Source organism: Microchirus variegatus, assembly GCF_963457635.1.
Source record: "Microchirus variegatus genome assembly, chromosome: 15".
Lineage (NCBI taxonomy): Eukaryota > Metazoa > Chordata > Actinopteri > Pleuronectiformes > Soleidae > Microchirus > Microchirus variegatus.
The window spans coordinates 15,739,815-15,761,916 of record NC_139816.1 but is presented as its reverse complement, the minus strand read 5'-3'; the positions used below and the strand labels follow the sequence as shown (position 1 = coordinate 15,761,916).

Sequence of the window (22,102 nt, the reverse complement as noted above, 5' to 3'; positions counted from 1 at the left end):
TTGGTAGAGACAGGCCTGATATAGACTATATACAGTTTTCCCTCCAAAATGGTACTCGGGGACACAACTGAAACTAAATTCCTTGCTGAATTGGCATGTAATCAAATTATTCTCCAGGAGCAAGAGATGGAAATACGAAAGCAGGCGCTGGAGGAGGAGAGGAAAAGGAGGGAGGACCTGGAGAAACGGCTACAGGAGGAGACGAGCAGACGCCAAAAACTCATCGACCGGGAGGTGAAACTGCGAGAGAAACAAAGGGCACAGGTAAGAATGGCAAACGGGGCAGAATACATTAAGGGGAGTGAACATCTTGCTTGTTTTGATAAAGCAAACCCATCTCTGTGGTTTCAATGAATTGTATATTATGATGACTTGAAACCTTTCCTTCTTAACAATCCCATCCACTCTTGCCCCCCTCAGTCTCGGCCACTAACACGGTACTTACCAGTGAGAAAGGATGATTTTGACCTGCGGGCTCACATTGAGTCGGCGGGCCACAGCGCAGACACGTGCTTCCACTTGTCCATCTCGGAAAAGACTTGCCGAGGCTACTTGGTCAAGATGGGAGGCAAAATCAAAACCTGGAAGAAACGCTGGTTTGTCTTTGACCGCAACAGACGCACACTCTCCTACTATGCAGGTAGGACAGGAGATGCATTCACACTGTGTACTTTGTACCCACATAAAAACAAAGATGTCCTTTTAATAGTTTGCTTTTAGCTCTGATGTTGCATGACAATGAGGAGGAACTTAGGAGGCACTTTATCATGTGTGTATTCATTCATGTGATGGTACAGAAAAGATGTGGGTTTCAAAAAACATTTTAAAATGTTTTCATATTCTCATATTGGTTAAGTTTTCTGAAAAATCTTGAAGCTAAATGAAATAAATAGTAAGTTGTGCTTTGTGTTTCCCTACTTTATCGTCTGCAGACAAGCATGAAGTCAAACTGAAAGGAGTCATCTACTTTCAAGCCATTGAAGAAGTGTATTATGATCACTTGAAGAATGCACATAAGGTATGTTATGTAATTCCTGTCTTATTGTTTCAAATTTTTACTCACCCACGCTTCTTTCTTTCCTCCTTTATTCATCATTTTGGTGTCTTCTTCCTTCAGAGTCCAAACCCATCCTTGACCTTCAGTGTTAAGACTCATGACAGAGTCTACTACATGGTTGCTCCCTCTCCTGAGGCCATGAGGATCTGGATGGATGTCATTGTCACGGGTGCAGAGGGATACACACAGTTCATGGTGTAGTGGTGGTGTTATGGGTGGCAGGGTTTGCCAATCTATTCCTTTTTCTAAAAATGGACTTTTGAAACATCTGAATGGATGATGATGATGATAGTGTTGTCTTCTATGCTGAATCATGAACACAGTTTCTGTTGAGACCGCTGCCTTTAGTTAAAACTAAAGATATCAACGTGACGTTTTATCTGCATCGTTTGCAGAATGGGCGGGGTTTTCCGATTTTATGTTGACCATTCCATGTGAATTATTTGATGGTCATTCTGACAATGTAATTGCAATCAGGTCAAGTCCAAAACGAAGACATGAAGTTCAGGAAACTGGTGCTAGGGTGCACTGCGGTGCTCCATTGTATCTCAAGGATTTGTTTAGTGTGACTTACAATTGAAATGTTGACCTGCGTTTATGACAATATGAGCTCACTGTAAACCCCTTTTTTTTTATCTTAGTTAGTTTGAGTTCTATATTATGTCCACATATCAACATCTCAGTATTAACATAGTTAAACGTTTTTGATAAGTCATGAAAGGGTTTTTCAGATTTTTATTGTCTTTTTTTTTTTTATTCCATTCTACATGTACGACATAATAATGCATATAATCCGAGTAATGGTTGTTGAGTTGATGTATATTATTAGAATTATATGTATCATTACTGTGGAATTTTAAGATCAGAACTTATATCACATAACCTTATTGTATGTTATTTTATATATACAGTATATACATATATTCTCAAACAGCACTCAAGCAGTGCCTCTTTTATATGCATATATAATTTACTTTGAGCCTCTAATGAAGCTCTGAGGTGCAATTATTAAAGACTTAATAACACCACTAATCCATGCCACAGCATATTTACATTGGGATATAATGATACACATGATGTTTTAGTTGAGTCAGTCATTAAAGATGGATTATTGCACAGGCTCAGAAACGACGCTGAAACAACTTGACATTTAGAGTTAAAGCAGATAAATGATTTATTTTGATATATGTACATTTTGTTGTAGTTAAATTTAAAAGTAGTTAAACAAGACTTTATTATTATCCATTAACAACTCTTATCGTAAAAAGACTCCAGCCTGTGCCTTTTTATTTTCATATATTTTATCATATGAATTGTCTATATTTTTAAGAGCTCCTAGTACGTGTATACTTAAAATACCACACTGTTTTTGGTGAGAAATCCTACAGAAATGGTCTTTAGAGAGAGGTCTTTGTTAAAATTGTCTTTTCATGTGTCGCTTCGACATGATCTATGGTACAATCTGTGCATTATTTTGCTGCTTTGATTCATTAGCTTTCAATTCATTGATGTTTTCTCGTTGAACTGATTCTCATTGATCACTAAAGCTGCTTCAATCATACTGCGTGAGAAAAAAATATCTGTTTTCTGATTGGTGCATTTATCATATTTTTCTTTTGTCTTGCCGACCAAAGCGCATGTTCATGCGGTGCAATATATAGAGACTACATTATATTTAAAAACTATTCCGCGCTACTTTTTTGACATTCTGTTATGTTGCAGCGTTATGCTAAAAAAAATGTTAAATTAATTTCCCCCTCTCCGTCTATTATCTACATGTTACTCAAAAGCACGTGTGACAAAAGCAAAACAACCGAATTTTAGAAATGTATGCAATATTACAACGAACAAACTGTGCTACATGTAATTATTTTTAATGCTGATCCTATTATACTGTATTTATGCCATTACCCGTGCATGCATTTTTTGTATTTCTATATGAACAATAAAATGTATGCATCTCTTTTTATATTGTTTATGTTTTAAGAAGTCTGTTTTTTGAGCACGCTGACAACATTTTATCACAGAGATCTCTGTTTGCAATAAGCTTCTTCACAGTGATCAACAAATACCAATGTAACTTACACTTAAAATCCTGATAACATTTGTATCACTGACCTGTGATGGAAATATGTGTGTGATTTCAAACAGCAGCTTGAAGACGCAAAAAGTCTGTTTTTATACTCATAATTAACCATTTTTATCTGACATTTGAAACCGTTTTGATGTAGCACTGAGTTATAAGGATCATTTACAAGTTAACTTATGCGAGTCAGGAGTTTGGTCAGCTCCCACTTGAGACAACAGAGGGCGCTGCTGCTCAGCAAAATGATATGGCCCTTGCTTTAACTGTCCTCTTTTAATGACTGGGTGATTGATTACAGGTGTGACTGAGCTGGCAGATAAACGGAGCATGATATCTGTTTTAAAATAAGTCTTGAATGTAGCATGAATTAAATATGTGCAATGACATTCTAGGCCCATAAAAGACAACTGAAAAGAGTAATTTTAACAAAGTTACTGAGACTTAAAGGGTCACAGAATCACAGACGGCAATGATGATCTTATTTAAAGCAAAGAAGAAAATCTACTACAGGGAAATATTAAAAATTTGATATAGGGATTTGGTTTTTGACTATCACTAGGTGTTCACTGGTGAAGGTGTTTTTCTTTTTATATGTATATATTTATATATGTGTGTATATATATATACATACATATGTGTATATATATATATACATGCATATGTGTATATATATATACATGCATATGTATATGTATATATATATACATACATATATATATACACATATATATATATATATATGTGTATATATAAATTGCCAGCACCATAGAAACAGTCATGTAATCGTTAATACGTCATGAAGAAGGGGTGGGTTTTTGTACAACTTCAACCCACCTCTTTTTTGGATAATGTTAATGTAATCGCAGTGTTGTTTTTCTTTCTCAGGTTGTCCACTTGTGTTTTTGTTGTCAGTTCATTTATACGCATAACATACATATTGTTTGATTAAGAAGACCCAGGTTTGCGACCCGGTTGGAACAAGGGCCTTTCTGCATGGAGTTAGCATGTTCTCCCCATGTGTGCATGGGTTTACTCCCACAGCCCCAAAACATCATGCAATATGGGGATTAGGCAAATTGGACATTATGGACATTTAAAATGGACATTAAAATAGGCCTATCACCCTATGTCAGCTGATATTGACACATAACCCTCATGTGGATAAAGCAGTAGAAGATGGATATATATACTACTACTACTACTAAGCGAAGTAGAAATTCTGGGTTGCAAGTGCTGGCACTTTAAACTGGAGTTGCATGAGAATAGGTCGTAAATGGATACGTTGGCCTTTACCTCCTTTCAACTGCGAGACCTGACCAACCAGTTTGTTACATGCAACTAAAATGTTTACATGTTAAACTGATATCACCCTCAAGACGACAGTATAAACAGAATAAACACAGTATGCAAACACTGCCAACACTTTACTGTACAAAATGCTGTTCACAGCAGGTGTCTGTTGAACATACTGCCGTCAGGGTGGTGTTTACATGTGCTTGTTTAAATACCATAAAGTTAATGTTTTACAGCAGTAGAGATGTTGCAAAAAGGACACAAAGGGAAGCTTTCACAGAGGAAAACGTCCTGTTAAAATCTGTCTGGGGATGAAAGAGTTCTCACGTTATCCATTTGCAGTTGTGAACACTCTGGTGACCGCGTGTGACATATAAAGTGACACCTTCTGCACAACTTTAAATCAGGTCACTGGTGACGTTGACCAGCCCACATCCTTGTGCTCTAAATAAGCTACTTTGCTCATACAGTTTATAGGTGATGTAATTTTATATTGTGCACCCTCTGGTCATTTAATCTGTCATCTGCTCTCTGGTAATGAGTCAAGGAGGACTCTGCACTGCAGGCGTTATCTGAAGAAGGACTTGGACAATATCATCAGTGGCTTTACATAACAATAAAAGCTGGAAGTGCTGTTGGGTATTTTCTAACACTGAAGAAGAAACCAATAAGGATGTTGGTGGAGTGTGATTGCAGTCCACTTATTAGGTCATTCGGCATTATGAGCTGTGTCGGGTATCATAGGATGAGATTAGTGTAAAGGCTTTAAGGGTATAGTTAAGGGATCTATTTAAAGGCATTAACAGATTTATTGATAATAAGACTAGGCTTCAGTTTGCTTTAGTGGCTATCCCATCTGATTCATCCTGGATCAGTTCAGTCAACAAGCCTTGGCTATAAATAGGCTCGGACCACTGTGTGTGTGTGTTTTCTTGAGTGGGTATCTTTGTGAGGACCAAAACACTTTTTGGACATTTGGGGAATTTGAGGACACACTGGCTCCTTAAAATAGCTCTTGGATTGTTGCTTGGTTTTAGGGTTAGGTTAAGGGCATTTTGTTGCGATGGTTATGGTTAGGGTAAGGGGCTATAGGGAATGCATTAAGTTTATGAGTGTCCTTAAGAATGCTGTGCAAACGTGTGTGTGTATGTTTGTGAGGTCCAAAGAAACCTATAAATCATAGAAAGTTTCAAGTTAGAAAAGGCTTTTCCAGGCCTCCAAGACTTGATTTTCAGTTTAGTGTTACATTTGGGTTTCTATTTGGGTTGAGGTAAGGCATTTAGTTGTGATGGCTAAGGTTAGGGTAAGGGGCTAGGGGGATGCATGTCCATATGAGTGTCCTCACTAAGAATGCTGTACAAGAATGTGTGTGTGTGCTACTACTGAAATTTGATCTCTACGTGGGACACACACACACACACACACACACACACACACACACACACACACACACACACACACACACACACACACACACACACACACAGAACCACCCCCCCCCCCCCTTAGTGGTAGTCTCTGCAATCGAGCACCGAGCTTCACGATCTGCACCTTTCTCGGTTATGCACGGTTGTTGTCGGACTGGATTCCTTGTAAACACCGCAAACCCGGGAGCAGCAGTCCGTCCGCACACCCCCTCGACTCGTCAGCGTGTGCATGTGTTGTGTGAGAGCGAGTGAGTGAGTGAGTGAGCAGAGGAGGAGGCGGCAGCGGTGAGCTGTGTTTTATCACCCTTCTCTCCCCAAAAAAATGATTCGACATGGCTGTGGCTTTGACACAACACACACGGCTCTGCACGCGACCGTGGGAATCATAAGCAGCTGAGACGAGAGTGAGGCGCAAACCATCTCGATGAAAGTCGTAAGGTATGTCCGTGTTTGTTGTTTATTTGTGTTGTGTTTGCTTCGTGTTCACGGCTGGTGCACAACAACGCCACAAGGCCAGTGTTATATTTCCCATGTAACACTTCGCAGCAGCTGTACAGGCACTGCGGCGTGAATTGAATTTGTAGGTGTGTGAAGGAGGGGGGGGTCTATGCTATGCTGTGCTAAGCTAACCCCCTGCTTCATATGAGGTGATGACACCCCCGGAACACATGCTTTGAGATGACGGCGATGCTACTGGCACCGTTGTTTAAGACAGACTACATACATTCAGACGTTTCGTCGTTGAAAACGGAAAATAAACAAACAGAAAACGACCACACGTCTTACGCAAGCGCATTTTAACGTTAGTGCCAGTCGTTATGGGAACATTAAAAGACGAAAACAAGCTTCCAGGAAGTAACCAGTGCACTCAGTGTATGTAAACATCATTTCCCAGAAAATGTCTACCTTGGCCTACAGTTTATTTAAGGTGGGACCAAGCGGGATATACTGAATACCTGATAGCATTGGCAGCGGTGCTAAATCTTCCAGTCTCAATCATTCTATGTTAATGTTTGCAGGACGCACATGTACACCTGCTCTAATGCCTGCATGTATGCAGTGAGCCAATGAGAAAGTGTGTTTTTTCATGTTGTGGCGTGGCATGGGACAATAGCAACATTTCCTGTCATAATTAACCTGATGTTAAACTATGCTTTCCACATATTAGACTTAACATTTAAGAAGGGAAATTGAATGTACTGTACACGAGTACATTGTTGGAATAAGTGTATTATTGTTTTTTTTTTGCACTGAATAGAACTTTTATGTATTTTTAGCAAGGGCCTTGCTTTATGGAGACTGCCATGTTTTACTGCCATGTTTTGCTGCCATGTTTCTACAGGAGCCTGAATGGTCAAACCAGCCAGAATAAGTGATTTGAAGTGGAAGCTTACGAGTGAAACTAAGACAAACAACATACTTTCTGTTATGCAAAGACCACAGTCTGCAGTTCCGAGTGGAACGGTTCGGTTCAGTACAGTATGGCACATATTTTTTGCATTTGCATTAGGAATAGTACCAAAGTAACCACCCCCAACTGTTCCATTTTTGGTAGCCTTCTCTTGGGGTACCAGAGTAATGGTCAGGTACGGTCCACCCACAACAGTCAGCTGATAAAGCGACAACAAAACTTAACTCCATTGCGACCGGTGTGTCTTCAACTGTGGCAGTCTATTATCATACACTCTTAGAAATAAGGGTTCCAAAAGTGTTCTTCTACAAGGGCTGATGTTCTACCTGGAACCATTTGCTTCTGAAAAACCCTTTCCTGAAGAAAGGGTTTTTCAAGGGTTCTTGGTAACACTAATGGTTCCATTAAGAGCCAATTTGATCCAGAGAACCCTTTAAAACCCCTTTCCTGAATAAAGGGTTTTAAAATGGTTCTTGGTGGAACCTTTATAAAAAGGTTCTACCTGGAGCCAAAAAGGGTTCTCGTATGAGGACAAGCCGAAGAACCTTCGATGGTTCTACTTAGCACTTTTATTTCTAAGAGTGTACAAATCTTGACATCTTGATGAGTCAAACAGCCACAAACCGAGTAGGAAAAAACAAGCTGCTTGTTATATATGTTATAAATATAAAAAACTTGTTATGTATAATTATTTCAAGAACATTCTAAAGTAAAAAGAATCATAAAAATAAGGTCTGGATAAATTCACTACTATCACCTTATTTTGAGGGCTTTTTGTGTAATAATTTTTGTATATTGTCCCAGCCCTAGTTGTGGTGCTCATTTTGATTGGACCAAATGTGTCACAACAACTTTTTCACCAACTACAGGAAGTAAAAAAGGAATGTAAACAGACTGCATTCTTATATCCCAAAATAAGTTTGTGTGTGATTTCCCTTTACATAACCATAGTCTATGAAGACACTTTAATTTCAAGTCTGTTCTGAATTCAGGGTTCAAAACAAAGAAATATTTGTAAAAGAAAACAAACCTTTTCACAAGTGACTGTATTTGCACTTGACCTCTGTAACTGTTTGCCCTTGGCAACAGTGTCCTCCAGGGAGCTTGCTTGCTTATAACTAAAACAGCCATTGCTTTGTAAGCATAACAAAAGTCAGATATTTAGATCTCTCCTCAGTCAAAACGATGCCTGCCTTGCAGCATGCTATATTCAAGCACTGTGAAAAGGGCCTCTGGTTCCTCATGGCTTTCTTCTTGGTTACAGTGCTTTACTCGTAAGCAACACTAATAACCCGGAAGAATTTATTTTTATAATGCAGGGGGGAAAAAAATAAGGAATATAATCAACAAGGCCAGCGCTTTGTTTTTATTGTTTATATTATAAATCTAAATGTATCACTAAAGGTAACAAACTTGGCCTGATATCATGGACTGATGCAGTCAAAATAAATCAGTCAAGTGGTGTGATTACGCTGGTCCTTTGTCGCTGACATTCCATTTACTGTCTACAGGCTACAATGTGTGTTAGAGGTATGACTTTTGGATCTTTGTCTTGCAACTGTCAATATTTGGGGTTCATGATAATTAAGATACATTATAATTAACACTTTAAAAGAGAAGCTTTAACCCATACATGAATTTCAATTAAAATTAAATACCCAGGTGCCGTATTTAGATTTAGGTCTAAGGGGACACTGTTCCACAGACATGGACCTTTAGACCTTTGAGTTGTAAAGTGACTCTTCACTGTGGGTTTTGACTCTTGGTTTAATTAAAAAGGCTGCTAACAGTAGGGTCATCGACTTGAAACATATCTGATGAGTACTATTTAGGGATATAGCCATAAAAAAAGGCTCTTATGGACCAATAAAGGATCTTGATTCATGTTCATGTCCGACGTGTCCAGTGCAGAGATTTTAAAATGGTTGTAATTAGTGAACTCTTGTGTGTGGTCTTTTGGTCACTGGTAGCTTATGCCGCTTTCAGTCTTAATGTTCTTCAATGTCGGATCCGTCATTATGACGGTTGATGGCTCTTTACGGAGATGGTGTGATTACAGCAAAGATAAGTAAAGTTATGGGCTTCTAGACCTTCTCCTTCTTGTCCAGGATGTTCTTGCATCTGCTGCTCAGTTGGAATACACATGCAGGTGGATGGATGAAGCTGTTCTTATGGACCATAAGAGTCTGTCCTACATGTCTTGTGTCCTGTACGTGATTTTCTATTGTTGCCTCTGAGGATTTAGCACAGCACCCAGCTTTACAAATAAGGTTTGAGTGCACGGATGTGTTACTTAAGTGAAACTGACTTAGGTTTTTCTTATATCAGTAATGTTTCTAACGTGTGTTGTATTTTTAAGCATCATACATTTAAGTCATCTGTAAGTAAGAGGGATTAAAACAATTACTTAATGTTTTTTTTTGTTTTTTTTTTAAACTACCAGACAAGTAATTGTTTTTTTCATTTTAATTAGCTGATGATTCATAACGTGAGTCTCTGTGACTGGCCTTCAAAACACTGTGTACGTGTTCAAAGTGTGCACACACTTGAGCTGCTGATTATTTTCTATTATCTAATGTATTCAATCTGTGGAGTATTTTCTTGAGTGTCAGAAAATTGTTAAGGTTTCCCTTCACTTGAAATTACGTTCTCAAATGTTTTGTTTCGTCCACAAACCAAAATAATTCAGTTTTTATCGGTTATTTCTAAAAGATAAAATATTCATAGATGAATTGATTAATTGCAACCCTAATGCAGTCTTTTGTTTTCCTTTTGTAGCTACACCCACCATCAACCGAATAATTTAAACTGTGAGCATACACTTCCACGTTGGGTGTGCTACCAAGTTGCCATTTGATAAGCCTATGTATGATTGCAGTCAATGTGCGAATGACAAGAATGACAAAAATGACAAAGATTTAATCTGTGGCCTGTATGACGCCAAATCCACGACATATCAGCTGTGGTCTTATCAGATGTGACGTGTTGGGACCATTAGATGATACACATTGAGATGTATCTTCAACAAAAACAAACACACAAAACACTGAATTCTCCAAACATTTGATTTAAAAATGCAAAAAAGACATTCAAAATATGTAAACATGGTCTCAGAAATAGACCGACTGACTGGAATGTTGATTTCATTCTTTAAGTAGTAGGACTTAATTTAAGATGAAGTGGCAGTATACATTGCCAAATTAAATTTTCCTGATGCAGGTTATGTCTCCAAGAAGCTTTATTAGCGATTATTAGATTATTAATCAATTACTAAATTAATTGTCAACAGACAGTCAGTTTGAATGTTTTTTCAATAATAAAAGATTTAGGACTCGATTAATTGAGAATCATAATTTCACATAGCGTAGCAGTCCAAAGTTGGGACAAAAAAGTCCAAAACTTTGGACTGTCACTGTTTTATGATGTGTTATTTATCTTTTCTGATTAAGGTCGGTTGCTGCCCACTGACAGGTTTTAGATGTTTAACTCAAAGCCTTTGATTTTATGCAGATTTTTTTGTGGGATATTTATTTGAATCGACTTTCTAACCTTGTCCCACTTTCTGTCCCTCCTCCCACAGTTGGGTTGGATGGCCATGGACCCATTCAGCCAGCTTATCCTCACTATCTCAGTGACCAGTTTCTTCACCTTCCAATGGCTCTTCCACAAGGTCAGTCCCTGGATGTCCACGCGCATCAGCCCAGGCTTCATTGGCCTCAGTGACAAGCAGAAGGTGGAATGGAACTCGAGGTGACTTATGAGTTTGATGTTATTGAATATTCACATGCTATGTACAGAAGGGAGGGGTGAGCGCGGCTCACATGTTGATCTGTAGGGATTCGTTTCAGCTGGGTCCAAAGATAATCACTGGCTGTCACATGGCACTCCCTCAAGGTTCTGGTACCTTGGAGGAACCTGCATGAAATTGACCGTTTTGTACACTTCAATTAAATTTTATGTAGAAATGTTACACATCATATGTTTATCTTTTACCCACCTTAAACCATGTTTGTTTTTTACAGACTGAAATCCACCAATTCTGCATAGCAACCTACTATTTTTTTTCCCCACCACTGACATCATATGTACATGCAGTCATTGTGGTGGGTGGTGAGATGATGAGAATTTGTTCCTTCGCACTACAAGCTTGCATTCTCCCTGGTAACAGGATCAGTTGGTCTCTATTTTGTCACAGGAAGTGAGGGGATGTCCAGTTCCCTCTGCAGTGCTGTTTGCATACAGGCTGGCGTGTGCCTCTCATCTCATCACCATCACAAGCTGCAGGAAAGGGCCCAAGTCCTTTTTTTTAAATAAATGTATAAATTCTGCACCCAATCTGGAATAAAAGAAAAGAAAAGCAGAAAGTGCAAAGTTAGCTGGCACCTGGCAACAGAAGCAATGTAAGATTAACTAATTAAGCCAGATGACAGGGTTATTATCCACTAAGAAGTCGTATTTGTTATATCTATGGTCAGATAATCAGGCTAGGTGGTGTAATGACATAACAATGACTGTGTGCCACTTTGCCTGAACCTGCAACTGTATTTTATTTATGATTCTCACTGGCCTGAGTTTGTGTGTGTGTTAAAGATTAAAAGTGCGGTGCAAAACCATGAAACGGCTCCAAGGCATTTTTCATGAATACAGACGTCTCCCTTTGACAACTATAACAAACAAACAAACAAACAAACAAAAGCACCCTAACCCTATATAACCGGTTTCCATTTTAGGACAGTGTCAACGTTTCATGCACTGTTGGTGGGACTCTTCTGCCTCTACATCTTGTGGTTCGATGACCCCGTCAATGAAGACCCAGTCTGGTGAGTCTCTGGTATTGTAGCACATATTGTATTAACTTTAATTTTCAATACTTTTCAGACCAGTGGCATAGTCAGTCCGTCTTTCTTTACTTGAGTTGACAGTATGTTGTGATGTGCATTTAAGGAGTTTGGTTGGTGTCTCTTTTTTTATATGCAAAGCCAAAAACAAGTGCAGAAGGTTTCCTCTTTGAATTAATGTCTTCACTGAATTTTATTCATAATACCATATGACACATGCGATCACCGTGGTTATTTTGGCTCATAGAATTGGCTAAAACTTAGAAACCTACTTGTGTTGATTGCTGTGTAAAATCAAATCCCCATTTCCTGAGTGGTTGGGGTATGAGCTACATCTCTGCATGATGGACTTACCTGTTTTCTTACTATTCATTCCATTCACATGTTTCTTTTTTGCTACTACCAATAAGAAAGATTGTCAACATCGCACATGTAAGCTGTTCTTGGATATGAACTCAAGAAAAAGCTTACTCCTTCATGCGATTTCAGGAAAATGTCTGAAAGCAGCTGCAGGACATTTTCTCTCCACAAACCCAGTCAAACCTAATGTCTATTTTCAATAGGGGAGATCCTACACTGGTGAAGACTAATGTTGCCATCACAACAGGCTACCTCATATCTGGTAAGACAAACATACTGGTGAATGTGCATGCGAGTAAAGTTAGTAAAACAGTGTAATTGTTGTGATATCATCAGTGACATGTTCTCTTTCCTTTTTCCCCTTGTACTCTTGTTTTGCAGATCTGCTGCTAATATTTTACTATTGGAAGGCGATAGGCGACAAGTTTTTTGTAGTTCACCATCTGGCAGCGTTGTATGCTTACTACTATGTACTGGTGAGTGCCCTATTGTCCAATAGCAGAACGTGCAGGCAAGATGGGAAGGAGACAACCAAGGGTGAACAGCTGTGTCCTGTCACGCTGGGTGTTTTTAACTAATTTAGCCATTATTCATTAAGTATCCAGGGTTATTTCCACACGGCCATTTGCCTCAAATAGCTTTATTTAGTATGCACGAAGCGAGTTAAGCACAGCCAGTATATTTGCAAGTGCTGCTTTATAAACAGCACGGACACATCAGAGAAGGAAATGTTATAGATTTTAAAAAAGAAATGCCTGTGTTTCAACAGGATGTCATTAACATATATAAATATTAAGATGTGTGTTGCTTTTTTTATGGGGTTATCTTTTTTCAGAGTGCTTGGAAGATTACTGATAATAAAATAACAACTTGTTAAAACTTGTACAAAAGTTGTTTTGTGAGGATAAGTTGTTATTATTATTTGTTAGGATAAGTAACAACACCAATATTCATAGGTTTTGAATTAGTTTCACTGAGATTAAGTAGTTTATATTGTAAAGGCCCTCTTACCAAAAAAAAGAAAACCTGACATTGACCTTATGGCTATTTCACACTGTGTTTAAAGTAATAACGTGCAGTGCTGCTTGACAGTTGGCTCTTATCTCGATACAGAGCTGTTTCTGTGTACTCAGCTGTGCTGTTCACTCTTGGTTCAATCTGAAACCCTCTAGGTCGCCAGGATCTGTCGCATAATTATTACAGAGATGAATGACTATGGTATTTTTTGCATGGAATGCTCAATAATGGTACCGGCTGATGACCCCCCCCCCCCATCCTCCCTCACCTTACCCTTAAAGTATCTGTGCTTTCTGTTTGTTTTACCGACCCCTCCTTAAATGTTGTGTGAGCTGGACGTAAAGGCAAGCTTTTTCTGAACGAAGCGCAGCTGAATGCTGAACTGTTATAGCACTGTGTGCATGCTGGCAGCTTTCTACACAGACAGGCTTCCTTTCTTGTTACTGTGCATGCCAACAAACGATTAATTACTCTCTCTCTCTTAATTACTCACCTGAATATCGACTGTACCTTCAGCCTGTCTGTTTTTTGTACCATAGCCTAGTTCTGCCTCCTCTTTCTCCCTCTTACACTCCTCTTGACACTCCCTAATGGGGTGAAAACTGACCACGCCACTCATAAAACAAAAACATCATCCGTGAGATACCACATGGTCAAGTGTATCAAAAAATAGCCATGTTTTTTTTCTAAGACAGTGGTGAATGTATTCTGTCAGGTGTGCCCTGGAATTACTGCAGGGAATTGTCTTACTTCTCTTACAATCAATGTTCTGTTTTTTCCTCATGAGGACATACAGATTGCTCTGCTTCTTAATACCTGTTTTTATACGACTACTTGGCACTACATTTATTTTTGCTAATATCCTTTAATGTTGAGAAAAAGGAGTAAAGCGCCATAGACATTTTGTCTAAAGCCTGCAGTCTTATATGTACAGTACATTACTCGTTTTCACCTGTCCAGTCATTGGCTGGATTTACAGATTTCTCCTCTTAATATGACGTTACACATCATATTTTCAACTGATTTTGTTTGTCGCCATCGCATTCGACTGCAAATCCAGCCATTCATATGGAGAAACGGAGCAAGCTGCTATTTAAAACAATTAGGTAGTTGAGAGATGAAGTAGGCCATACTGTTACTGGACACTCATGACTGTTTCCTCAGACTAGATATGAAGTTCCTGTGGGGAAACAGAATGACTGTTCCATATTAAACAACTGCAGGCATCACTGCAGTTGCCGTAAAAGCCACAATTAAAGATGCCAAATGTCATTTTCAGTTTTGTACTTCACTTTGTCACATGTTGTCTTATGAGCTAAAGTGTTGAGTGTGTTTATGTGGTAGCGTACATGTCAAATATACAAAAAGGTGTAACTTCTCGATACATAACTTCATATCTTGAGGTATATGCCCCAATTAAGGCCCTATTAAATTAATTTAGGATTGGAAATCAGCCTATTTTAATGATGGCTTTGGCGTGGTTTGATTATTGATTCGTCATCTACTAATGCCTTGGTCAAATTTGTCTATTTATGATCGAATAACAGTGTCGTTTGTATGTCAAATTTAACAGTTGTGTGCAGTTTAATGCTCAAAAATATGAAATTATATGCGGTGTTTAAATGTTAAATGCATGCTCTCATTTCGTTGTTGTGTCGCTTCTTAGTTGCTTCCAATTGTGGTGGCATCTTTTTTTTTTTTTGTCTTTTCTTTTTTCAAATGTATTTGTCTGTCTCTGTGTCCTTCCGCTGACTTTAACATAAATAGCCCCTCTTCAAACCCCTACATGCAAAAACTACCGACAAATAGTTGGGTCGTGTCATCCCTGTTCATGCAAAAACTACCAAATGTGTTGGTGAATCATTCAGAGACCCAAAGCAGGTCTTGATCTCGATGGGGACTTCTTTATTCCTGTCTTGTCTGCTGTTATTGCTGCTGTGTTGCGCTGAGCAGATATATAATGCCCAGTCACAGTATGGACTTACCAGTTCCTAGAGGTACCAGCATGATCATGCTAGATGAAGAGTGCACATCATGTTGTAGAGAAACAGAAATGCAGATATGCCCTGTTTATGTTGCATAGTAAGTATGTTTCAATGGCCAGCTTTTGTTTCAGCTCTGACGGTAAGTCTTCTTTTACATGCTCTAAAAATCAGGCCACAGGCCAAGTAACCCTGGATTCTGTTTTTGAGATGTTTTATTCAAACTGAATGCTGTGATTCTTTTGTGGAAAGTGTGGAAAAACAAAAACGATAACATTTAAAATGACAGCACTCGCTGAAGCATTTTCCCCGACCGAGCAGTTAATGTTGCGTATGGCACAATATGAATTCCATCGTTTTAGCATCACTGTTTAATGTTCAACAGTCGATTCAGTATCATAGGTCGAGTCAACATTTAAGATCAGGTTTCCTTAAACCACATTGGCTTTCTGATAGTCCTCTCTGTTCAGCAGCAGCTAAAATGCTGTGAAGCAGAACAAAAATAAAGTAATTTGTGCTGAGTTTACAGATTTTCAGAATCAGGACTGTGAGGAATTCAGGCCGTCATCTTCAAATGTGTGACGTGTTTGACAGTTGAACATTTAACTTTTTTTTTTTTACTCTGCATGGCTTTTAATTGCTCCCATAAATAGTGGCTGGCCAAATGAATGTATATATGGTGATACTGTTTGTGTTTTAAAGTCTGTGATGTTAAAGTTGTTTCTGCTCAATAGCTGTGTAAAGTTGAGATCTCACCTGTGTCTTTACACTTTGTCCAATAGGATGAGAAGACAAGTGTTTGTCTGCAATGTTAGTCAAGAGTCTATTGTCGAGATCATGTTTAACCCTTAATAATTACAAAATGCCTTATTTTCACTAATTTTATGTGATGTAACGGCAGTCTGTCCTATATCCACGCAATTACCAGACTGATAGTAATTTGTACATCACAGGGCCTTTGTGCCCATTTCCTTGTGTAGTTGATGGGTTTCTGCTCACAATAAATGAAGAGAATGAATCATTCGGAAAGGATATTATGGATGATGGTCTAATTTTGGCCTGCAAATTTTCAAGTAGTAATTATGTGTCCTGACAGATAGATCCGTCAAAAAGCTCTTAATTTGTTGGGGACTAAATCTAATTTTAGCTCAAAGTTTCCCTCCAATTAAATCTTGAATTTAAACTAAATTATGAAATATTGTATGTCCTACAAGGTCTTGAAATATGAAGAATAACTTTGTGTTGATGCTTTGTTGGAATCTTTGCTGTGCAAGTGAACTGAAACTGCTGCTGTTCTTCTTCTGATATACTGGTAAAATGCTATTGTTGCCCTGAGGAGCAGATGGTACGTCATCTCGATGCCTGCTGATTCAAATGACTCTGTGTCTTGTTCTTGTCCCTTTTTATTTTTTTTCTTGTCTTCCTGTTCTTGCCTTGTTCTTCCAGGGCCAAGGAATGTTGCCTTATTTTGCTAACTTCCGTCTGCTCGCTGAGTTTTCTACACCGTGTGTGAACCAGCGGTATGTACCTTGTTATTAATGACCTGGCGCCTCATTTATAAAACTGCACATGAGTTCACATGGGAATCTGCACTCGGGTCCCACACCAGTTTCCCTTTTATAAATCACAATCGACTTGTACTTTGGCTCAGCTTTTGCAATATTTATTTATCGCCCGTAGCCCCGACCCCAAATAATATGAATTGATCCAAGTGTCTGAAGTGGATAATAACACAATAATGTACACAAAAAGTTTTATTTTGTGACCCAGTGTTGACACCATTAATGCCAAAAAGACTTCAGAGTGGCAGAATCTGGGTTGAAAGAAGAAGAAAGCTACCAGTTTAATGCATAGCCTCTGTCGCTTGCGAGGTTAGTGTTTGACATTGTAAGGAGGTGAAATTGGATTTGGACTGATAATAATCACCAAACCTAGCATATCAATTTCTATGAGACCCAGCAGGACAGCGCTTGAGTGTCGAAATCTGCTCGTAAATTGTTCACCGTCAGTGGCCCGGCAGATTTCACTGCCCTCTGAATATTCTCTCTCTAAATCCTACTATTTGCCAAATCTTCTAGCAGTGCCAAATAAGCCATTGTGTTCGTGTGTCGTGAAAAAAACAACCCAACCCTTTTAGAACGCTGGCATGAAATGAAACCCAAAACATTGAACACTGAAGCACAATATATGACAATTATGCATAGATAATTCACTCTCAGTAGACGCAAAAGTAACCACAAAATACCACATGTATACTGCAAGTGTATTGTTTAATAATTGCTGGAACAAAGTGCATAAAGTCAAAGTGAACTAAGCTGCAGCATATTAGGTCTCTTATCCGTCTTGAGGACAGATTTTGTTGATGCAGCTCAGGAAACGTATCGAAATGAGTCTTCTGTGATCAGATCTGAGGACGTATTGGGAGCTTTCAGACCTGTACAAACATGTTCACTTGTGGGCCAATCTTTCAGGTTGAATGTTGATACCAGGTCTGAACGGCGTCGACGGTTGCATGCTCTTTGTGTCTTGCTGAGCCTTCATAGATCGTTAATCCTGATAAAGCTGCGTTTCCCCATGACGTACTCGAACAATAATTGCAACTGTACATTTTCGTGATTGATTGTCTTGAACGTAGTAATGTGTATATCGTTATCCTGCAAGACACTGTTTTGTGTTGTGTTTCAGCTGGTTCTTTGAGGTACTTGGTTATCCCAAGTCCTCCCGGCCCAACATGGCAAATGGCGTTGCCATGGCTTTAGTCTTTTTCATGGTCCGCATCGCCGTCATGCCAGTCTACTACAGTCGTATGTATGCGGTCTATGGCACTGAGGCCTTCTACCTTGTGCCGTGGGGTGGCCGCGTAGCTTGGATCGGCTCCAGTATCTGCTTGGACATCATGAACGTTATGTGGATGCATAAGATTGCCCGTGGCTGCTACAGGGTGTTGCGCTCGGCTCAGCGGAGTAAAGCCGACGCACCTCAGGAGAACGGAAAGACCGATTAAGGGAACCAGGGTGTTGGCGGCGGCGGCGAGCGAAATGCCACAAACGGGGACAAAATGACGTCACAGTTTGGACCCTTACATGTCGAGCTGCTTCAGTCGTGGCACATCTGGGACTTGTGACATAACTGGGCTGAATGTAATTAGGGAAACTGAGTTCACTAAGATGCACTGGTGGACCATTTAACCGGCCATCCATAAGCCATGAAATGACGTCTTAGCAATACTCTGTGTGCATGGCCACTTCTTTTTTTCACTCTCAAACAATTTTACGACGACACAAAAATAAGTCGTCCTGGGATAATGGACTGTTAGCCCAACCACAAGTTGTCAAAAAAGTTTACCGTTCTTTACATATTTATTGCTCAATAAAAGAATGAACACTTTGCATTTGTGTTGACGATGGAAGCAACGATTTAGAGGAACCTTGAAGAACACTTTCCACATTATTGGTCAGTGCCATAAAATCATTGTGAGCTGCCTCGTGGAGGTGAAGACTCGAGCATCTTTTTTGTTTTCTTCTTCTTCTTGCCATGCTTCTTAAAAATCCAAATACCTGATTCAGATTTGTAGTGTAATCACCAAAAATTAACATCACTCATTTATGTCAATCACTCAAGCTGTTTCATTTAAAAACCAGCCTTTAATGTGAATTATTGTCGCATTTGAATGATAAATCAAACATGTAGGGTTGAAGGGCATTGGCACCATGTATGTAGTGTGTTTCTTTGGACTTGCAGGGATACAAATGGTTAAACGATGTAATGTACTAGCTACACAAGTGCTCAAAGGGAAACTGAATGTCTATACTGTGGTTTTACGCCGATGCTGAGGAGTGCAAGAAGTCATTTCCTAAAAGAAAAGGGAGTCCACAGTAAAATCTGACCTGTAAATCTGTGTACAAGTCAGATTTTTCACCGAATGCAAACAGAAAAGTTTTATTTATATAAACAAGAATATGCTGTTCAGATTCGATCTCAGAGTCTGCATTATATTTATTCTCATTGTATGTTTAAAAAAAAAAAAAAAAACTGAACTTGTAGACGAACCCAATGTTCCATCAAGTACTAGTTTTAATCAGATGTTTTTATTATATTCACCTCACTTCCTGTTTCTTATGTTTTAGGCACAAGAAAGGTTTATTTATCCCAGACAACGTTTGCCACCGAGCTGCATGCTTCTGTGTTCCCTGGTTGATTTCTGCAAATTTAAGTTGGTTGTAAAATCACAAATAACCAGTGTTTCACATGTCAAATATTTTATAATTGTTCAGGAGCGATGGGCTTGTGTTGTGCTATACAGTTAGCTTTCATGCTTGCCATGTGTCTGTTGAAAGTTTTTCTACCATGATACAAAGTGAACATACGGGAAAAACTCCGCTCAAAGGTATTAAGGGTTCATGTCTCATTTGTTCAAATGAATAGTTAGGATTCACAGATGATTTACGAAAAAAAAAAAAAAAAAACCTACTTGAATTTTCACTGTCGGTGTATCGTTATCGCTGTACATCAAACGCTGTCACAACAGAAAACAGGGACTGCTAGTTTGCCTTGCTGTGTGTTTCAGATTTCATTTTGTTGCCTTTGTAAAAACAAACCGTAACTGCACAGTGAATATTTTGTGACTCGAGTCCTCGCTGCACTGTGATTTAACTGTGTTTTCCATTTCCAATCTGATTGTTTTTTTTTGTTTTGTTTCTTGCCTTTGTACCAGATCAATTTCAAATGTAAAACCAAGAGGCTGCCAGTTTCAATGCTTTTACTTATGCTGTATGTATACATGCCAGTGCTCGAGCCATTACTTTTCCAATCTAGAAAAAAATGTGTTGTCATCATAGTTTTTTTTAATTCTTTTAATAACAATCAGTGCCAACTTGCCAACATGTTTCATTGGTTCACATCAACTGTGTTCATAGCGTGTGCTGTGATTAATCACAGACGAAGGCTGCATTTACACTGCATGGTGCAAGTGACCCAGTTCTATTTCCACCCCCCCCCCACCCCCCCCATGTGGCTTAAATCAGATATGATTCAGATGTCGTCAGAACTTGGACTGTTTTTGTTATTCCCACCTCGTTAGAAGAGCAAGAACAAAGTTAGTTCTGTAGAACTTCTGGGTAGAAATGACAACGTTTTACGCCTTAATCATTCCTACTTCAAATTTCTGGCAAATCGCACAATAGCTGTCGGACAAACCACACAAGGGGAAAAAAAGGACAAGCTGCAAGAACTCCCAAACCTGGCTTTTTATTCATGTGTGCATTTGCATATACAATGTAAACAGATATTCCCCTGTCAACGCGACTTCAGCGTCCTTAAAGAAGGGACGGTGGCTAATGATGTTAAGACGCTTTATCTACGATCACATGACTCAACCTGTGTGATGAAGGACTATTGATACAACTGTTGGACTGATTTGGCTGATTTCTAAATTACAAAAATATTTTTTTTTGCCTCTTATTAATTTTCAAGTCAGTAGCCATGCACACCCTGTAGTTGATGAGTGCCCCCAAAAGGTTAACCAGTGGAAATGCAGATATCAGATGTTGAGCATCAAGTTGTGCAGTGTAAATGCAGCCATGGTCATTTTTCTTTGGATCACACCATCATGGATGATGTAAAGTCATTGTGTGTCATCTGCATTACACATGTATATCACTCTCTCACATCTTAGAAGACAGGAAGTGGTGTCTGTCAGTGTTTCACACGCGTCAATAGGAAAACAAGCAGCTTTTATGTTTTTGTTTTTTTTGGTTGTTTTTTTTTTTTGTGGACAGCAGCAGACAACCACTCCTGGTCAGATATAGGTGAAGATCTGTATGTATCATCAAGCATGGTCCAAATGGTCTTCACACATTCTCTATAACTGCATGTCCTATTGCATGGGGATTGCACTGTAAACGACGACGACAACAAAAAAGCATATACGAATTTTGTTCTTTTCCTTAGTACATGTACATAATGTTTATTTAAACTTTATTCTTGTACTGTGTCACCTTATGTAATCCAGAGATGATGATAGAACATTTTAAAGTGGATATTTAGTACAATCTCCAGCACTGAGGTAATCAGTAAGAATACTTGAATACTAATCGACACAATTTTTAACAAACTGGGCAGTGCAAATAAACATTAATACTATGAGCATCTTGCATCATATGTGTACTTTTTAAAAAATATATAATTATATGTTGTTCCATGAGGATGGATGCCATGGTAACGGCGAGGCGCTGCTGTCGGCTGGTTGACACAGTGTCAATGGTTCTGCTGTGAATGCTGTATGGAGAAAAGATGTGAGTAGGTGGAGGATTCATTGACTATGAATGCGTTGAAGAAAATAATAGTCATTCACATTTTCTTTTCTTTTCCTCTTTTCATCAGGGAGAAACGTTCAGAATCCAGGAGTCGGTACGTACAGTCCTTTATGTCAAATGTGACGCTTATCATTGTTCTTACCATCCAGAGAAAACTCTCTATTATTCCCTTTGTCATATTGTAATTGAACAAAAAAGGGAAATCTGAACTGACTGTCACACTTCTGTCATGATCTACTTAGTAGTGCAATAATACCAGTCTTGTATGAAGTACCTGAAAGGAGTATTTGAGTAAAAGTACAAGCATCTTACCAGAA

The 22,102-nt window shown here is 38.9% G+C and overlaps 2 protein-coding genes across 2 annotated transcripts in view; both read left to right on the top strand.

The window, feature by feature from the left end:
- Nucleotides 1-1,760, top strand: part of phldb2b (pleckstrin homology-like domain, family B, member 2b) — a 36,346-nt gene extending 34,586 nt beyond the window's left edge. The window contains exons 22-25 of the mRNA XM_083901663.1: nucleotides 118-264; nucleotides 421-640; nucleotides 933-1,018; nucleotides 1,118-1,760. Of these exons, the coding sequence (XP_083757789.1) occupies nucleotides 118-264; nucleotides 421-640; nucleotides 933-1,018; nucleotides 1,118-1,258 (594 nt within the window). The 3' untranslated portion in view covers nucleotides 1,259-1,760. The remainder of the gene's footprint in view (nucleotides 1-117; nucleotides 265-420; nucleotides 641-932; nucleotides 1,019-1,117) is intronic.
- Nucleotides 1,761-6,018: 4,258 nt separating this feature from the next.
- Nucleotides 6,019-21,588, top strand: tlcd4a (TLC domain containing 4a). The gene is made up of 7 exons (XM_083901565.1): nucleotides 6,019-6,301; nucleotides 10,855-11,024; nucleotides 12,005-12,094; nucleotides 12,676-12,734; nucleotides 12,854-12,948; nucleotides 16,918-16,991; nucleotides 18,157-21,588. The coding sequence occupies exons 2-7, from the start codon at nucleotides 10,864-10,866 to the stop codon at nucleotides 18,473-18,475; spliced, it is 798 nt and encodes a 265-aa protein (XP_083757691.1). The 5' UTR covers nucleotides 6,019-6,301; nucleotides 10,855-10,863; the 3' UTR covers nucleotides 18,476-21,588.
- Nucleotides 21,589-22,102: the final 514 nt, after the last annotated feature.

Coding starts and splice junctions, on each gene's coding strand:
- tlcd4a (XM_083901565.1), top strand. CDS start 10,864: ATGGCCATGGACCCATTCAGCCAGCTTATCCTCACTATCTCAGTGACC. Junction 12,095..12,675: donor GTCAATGAAGACCCAGTCTG/GTGAGTCTCTGG, acceptor TATTTTCAATAG/GGGAGATCCTACACTGGTGA. Junction 12,735..12,853: donor AACAGGCTACCTCATATCTG/GTAAGACAAACA, acceptor CTTGTTTTGCAG/ATCTGCTGCTAATATTTTAC.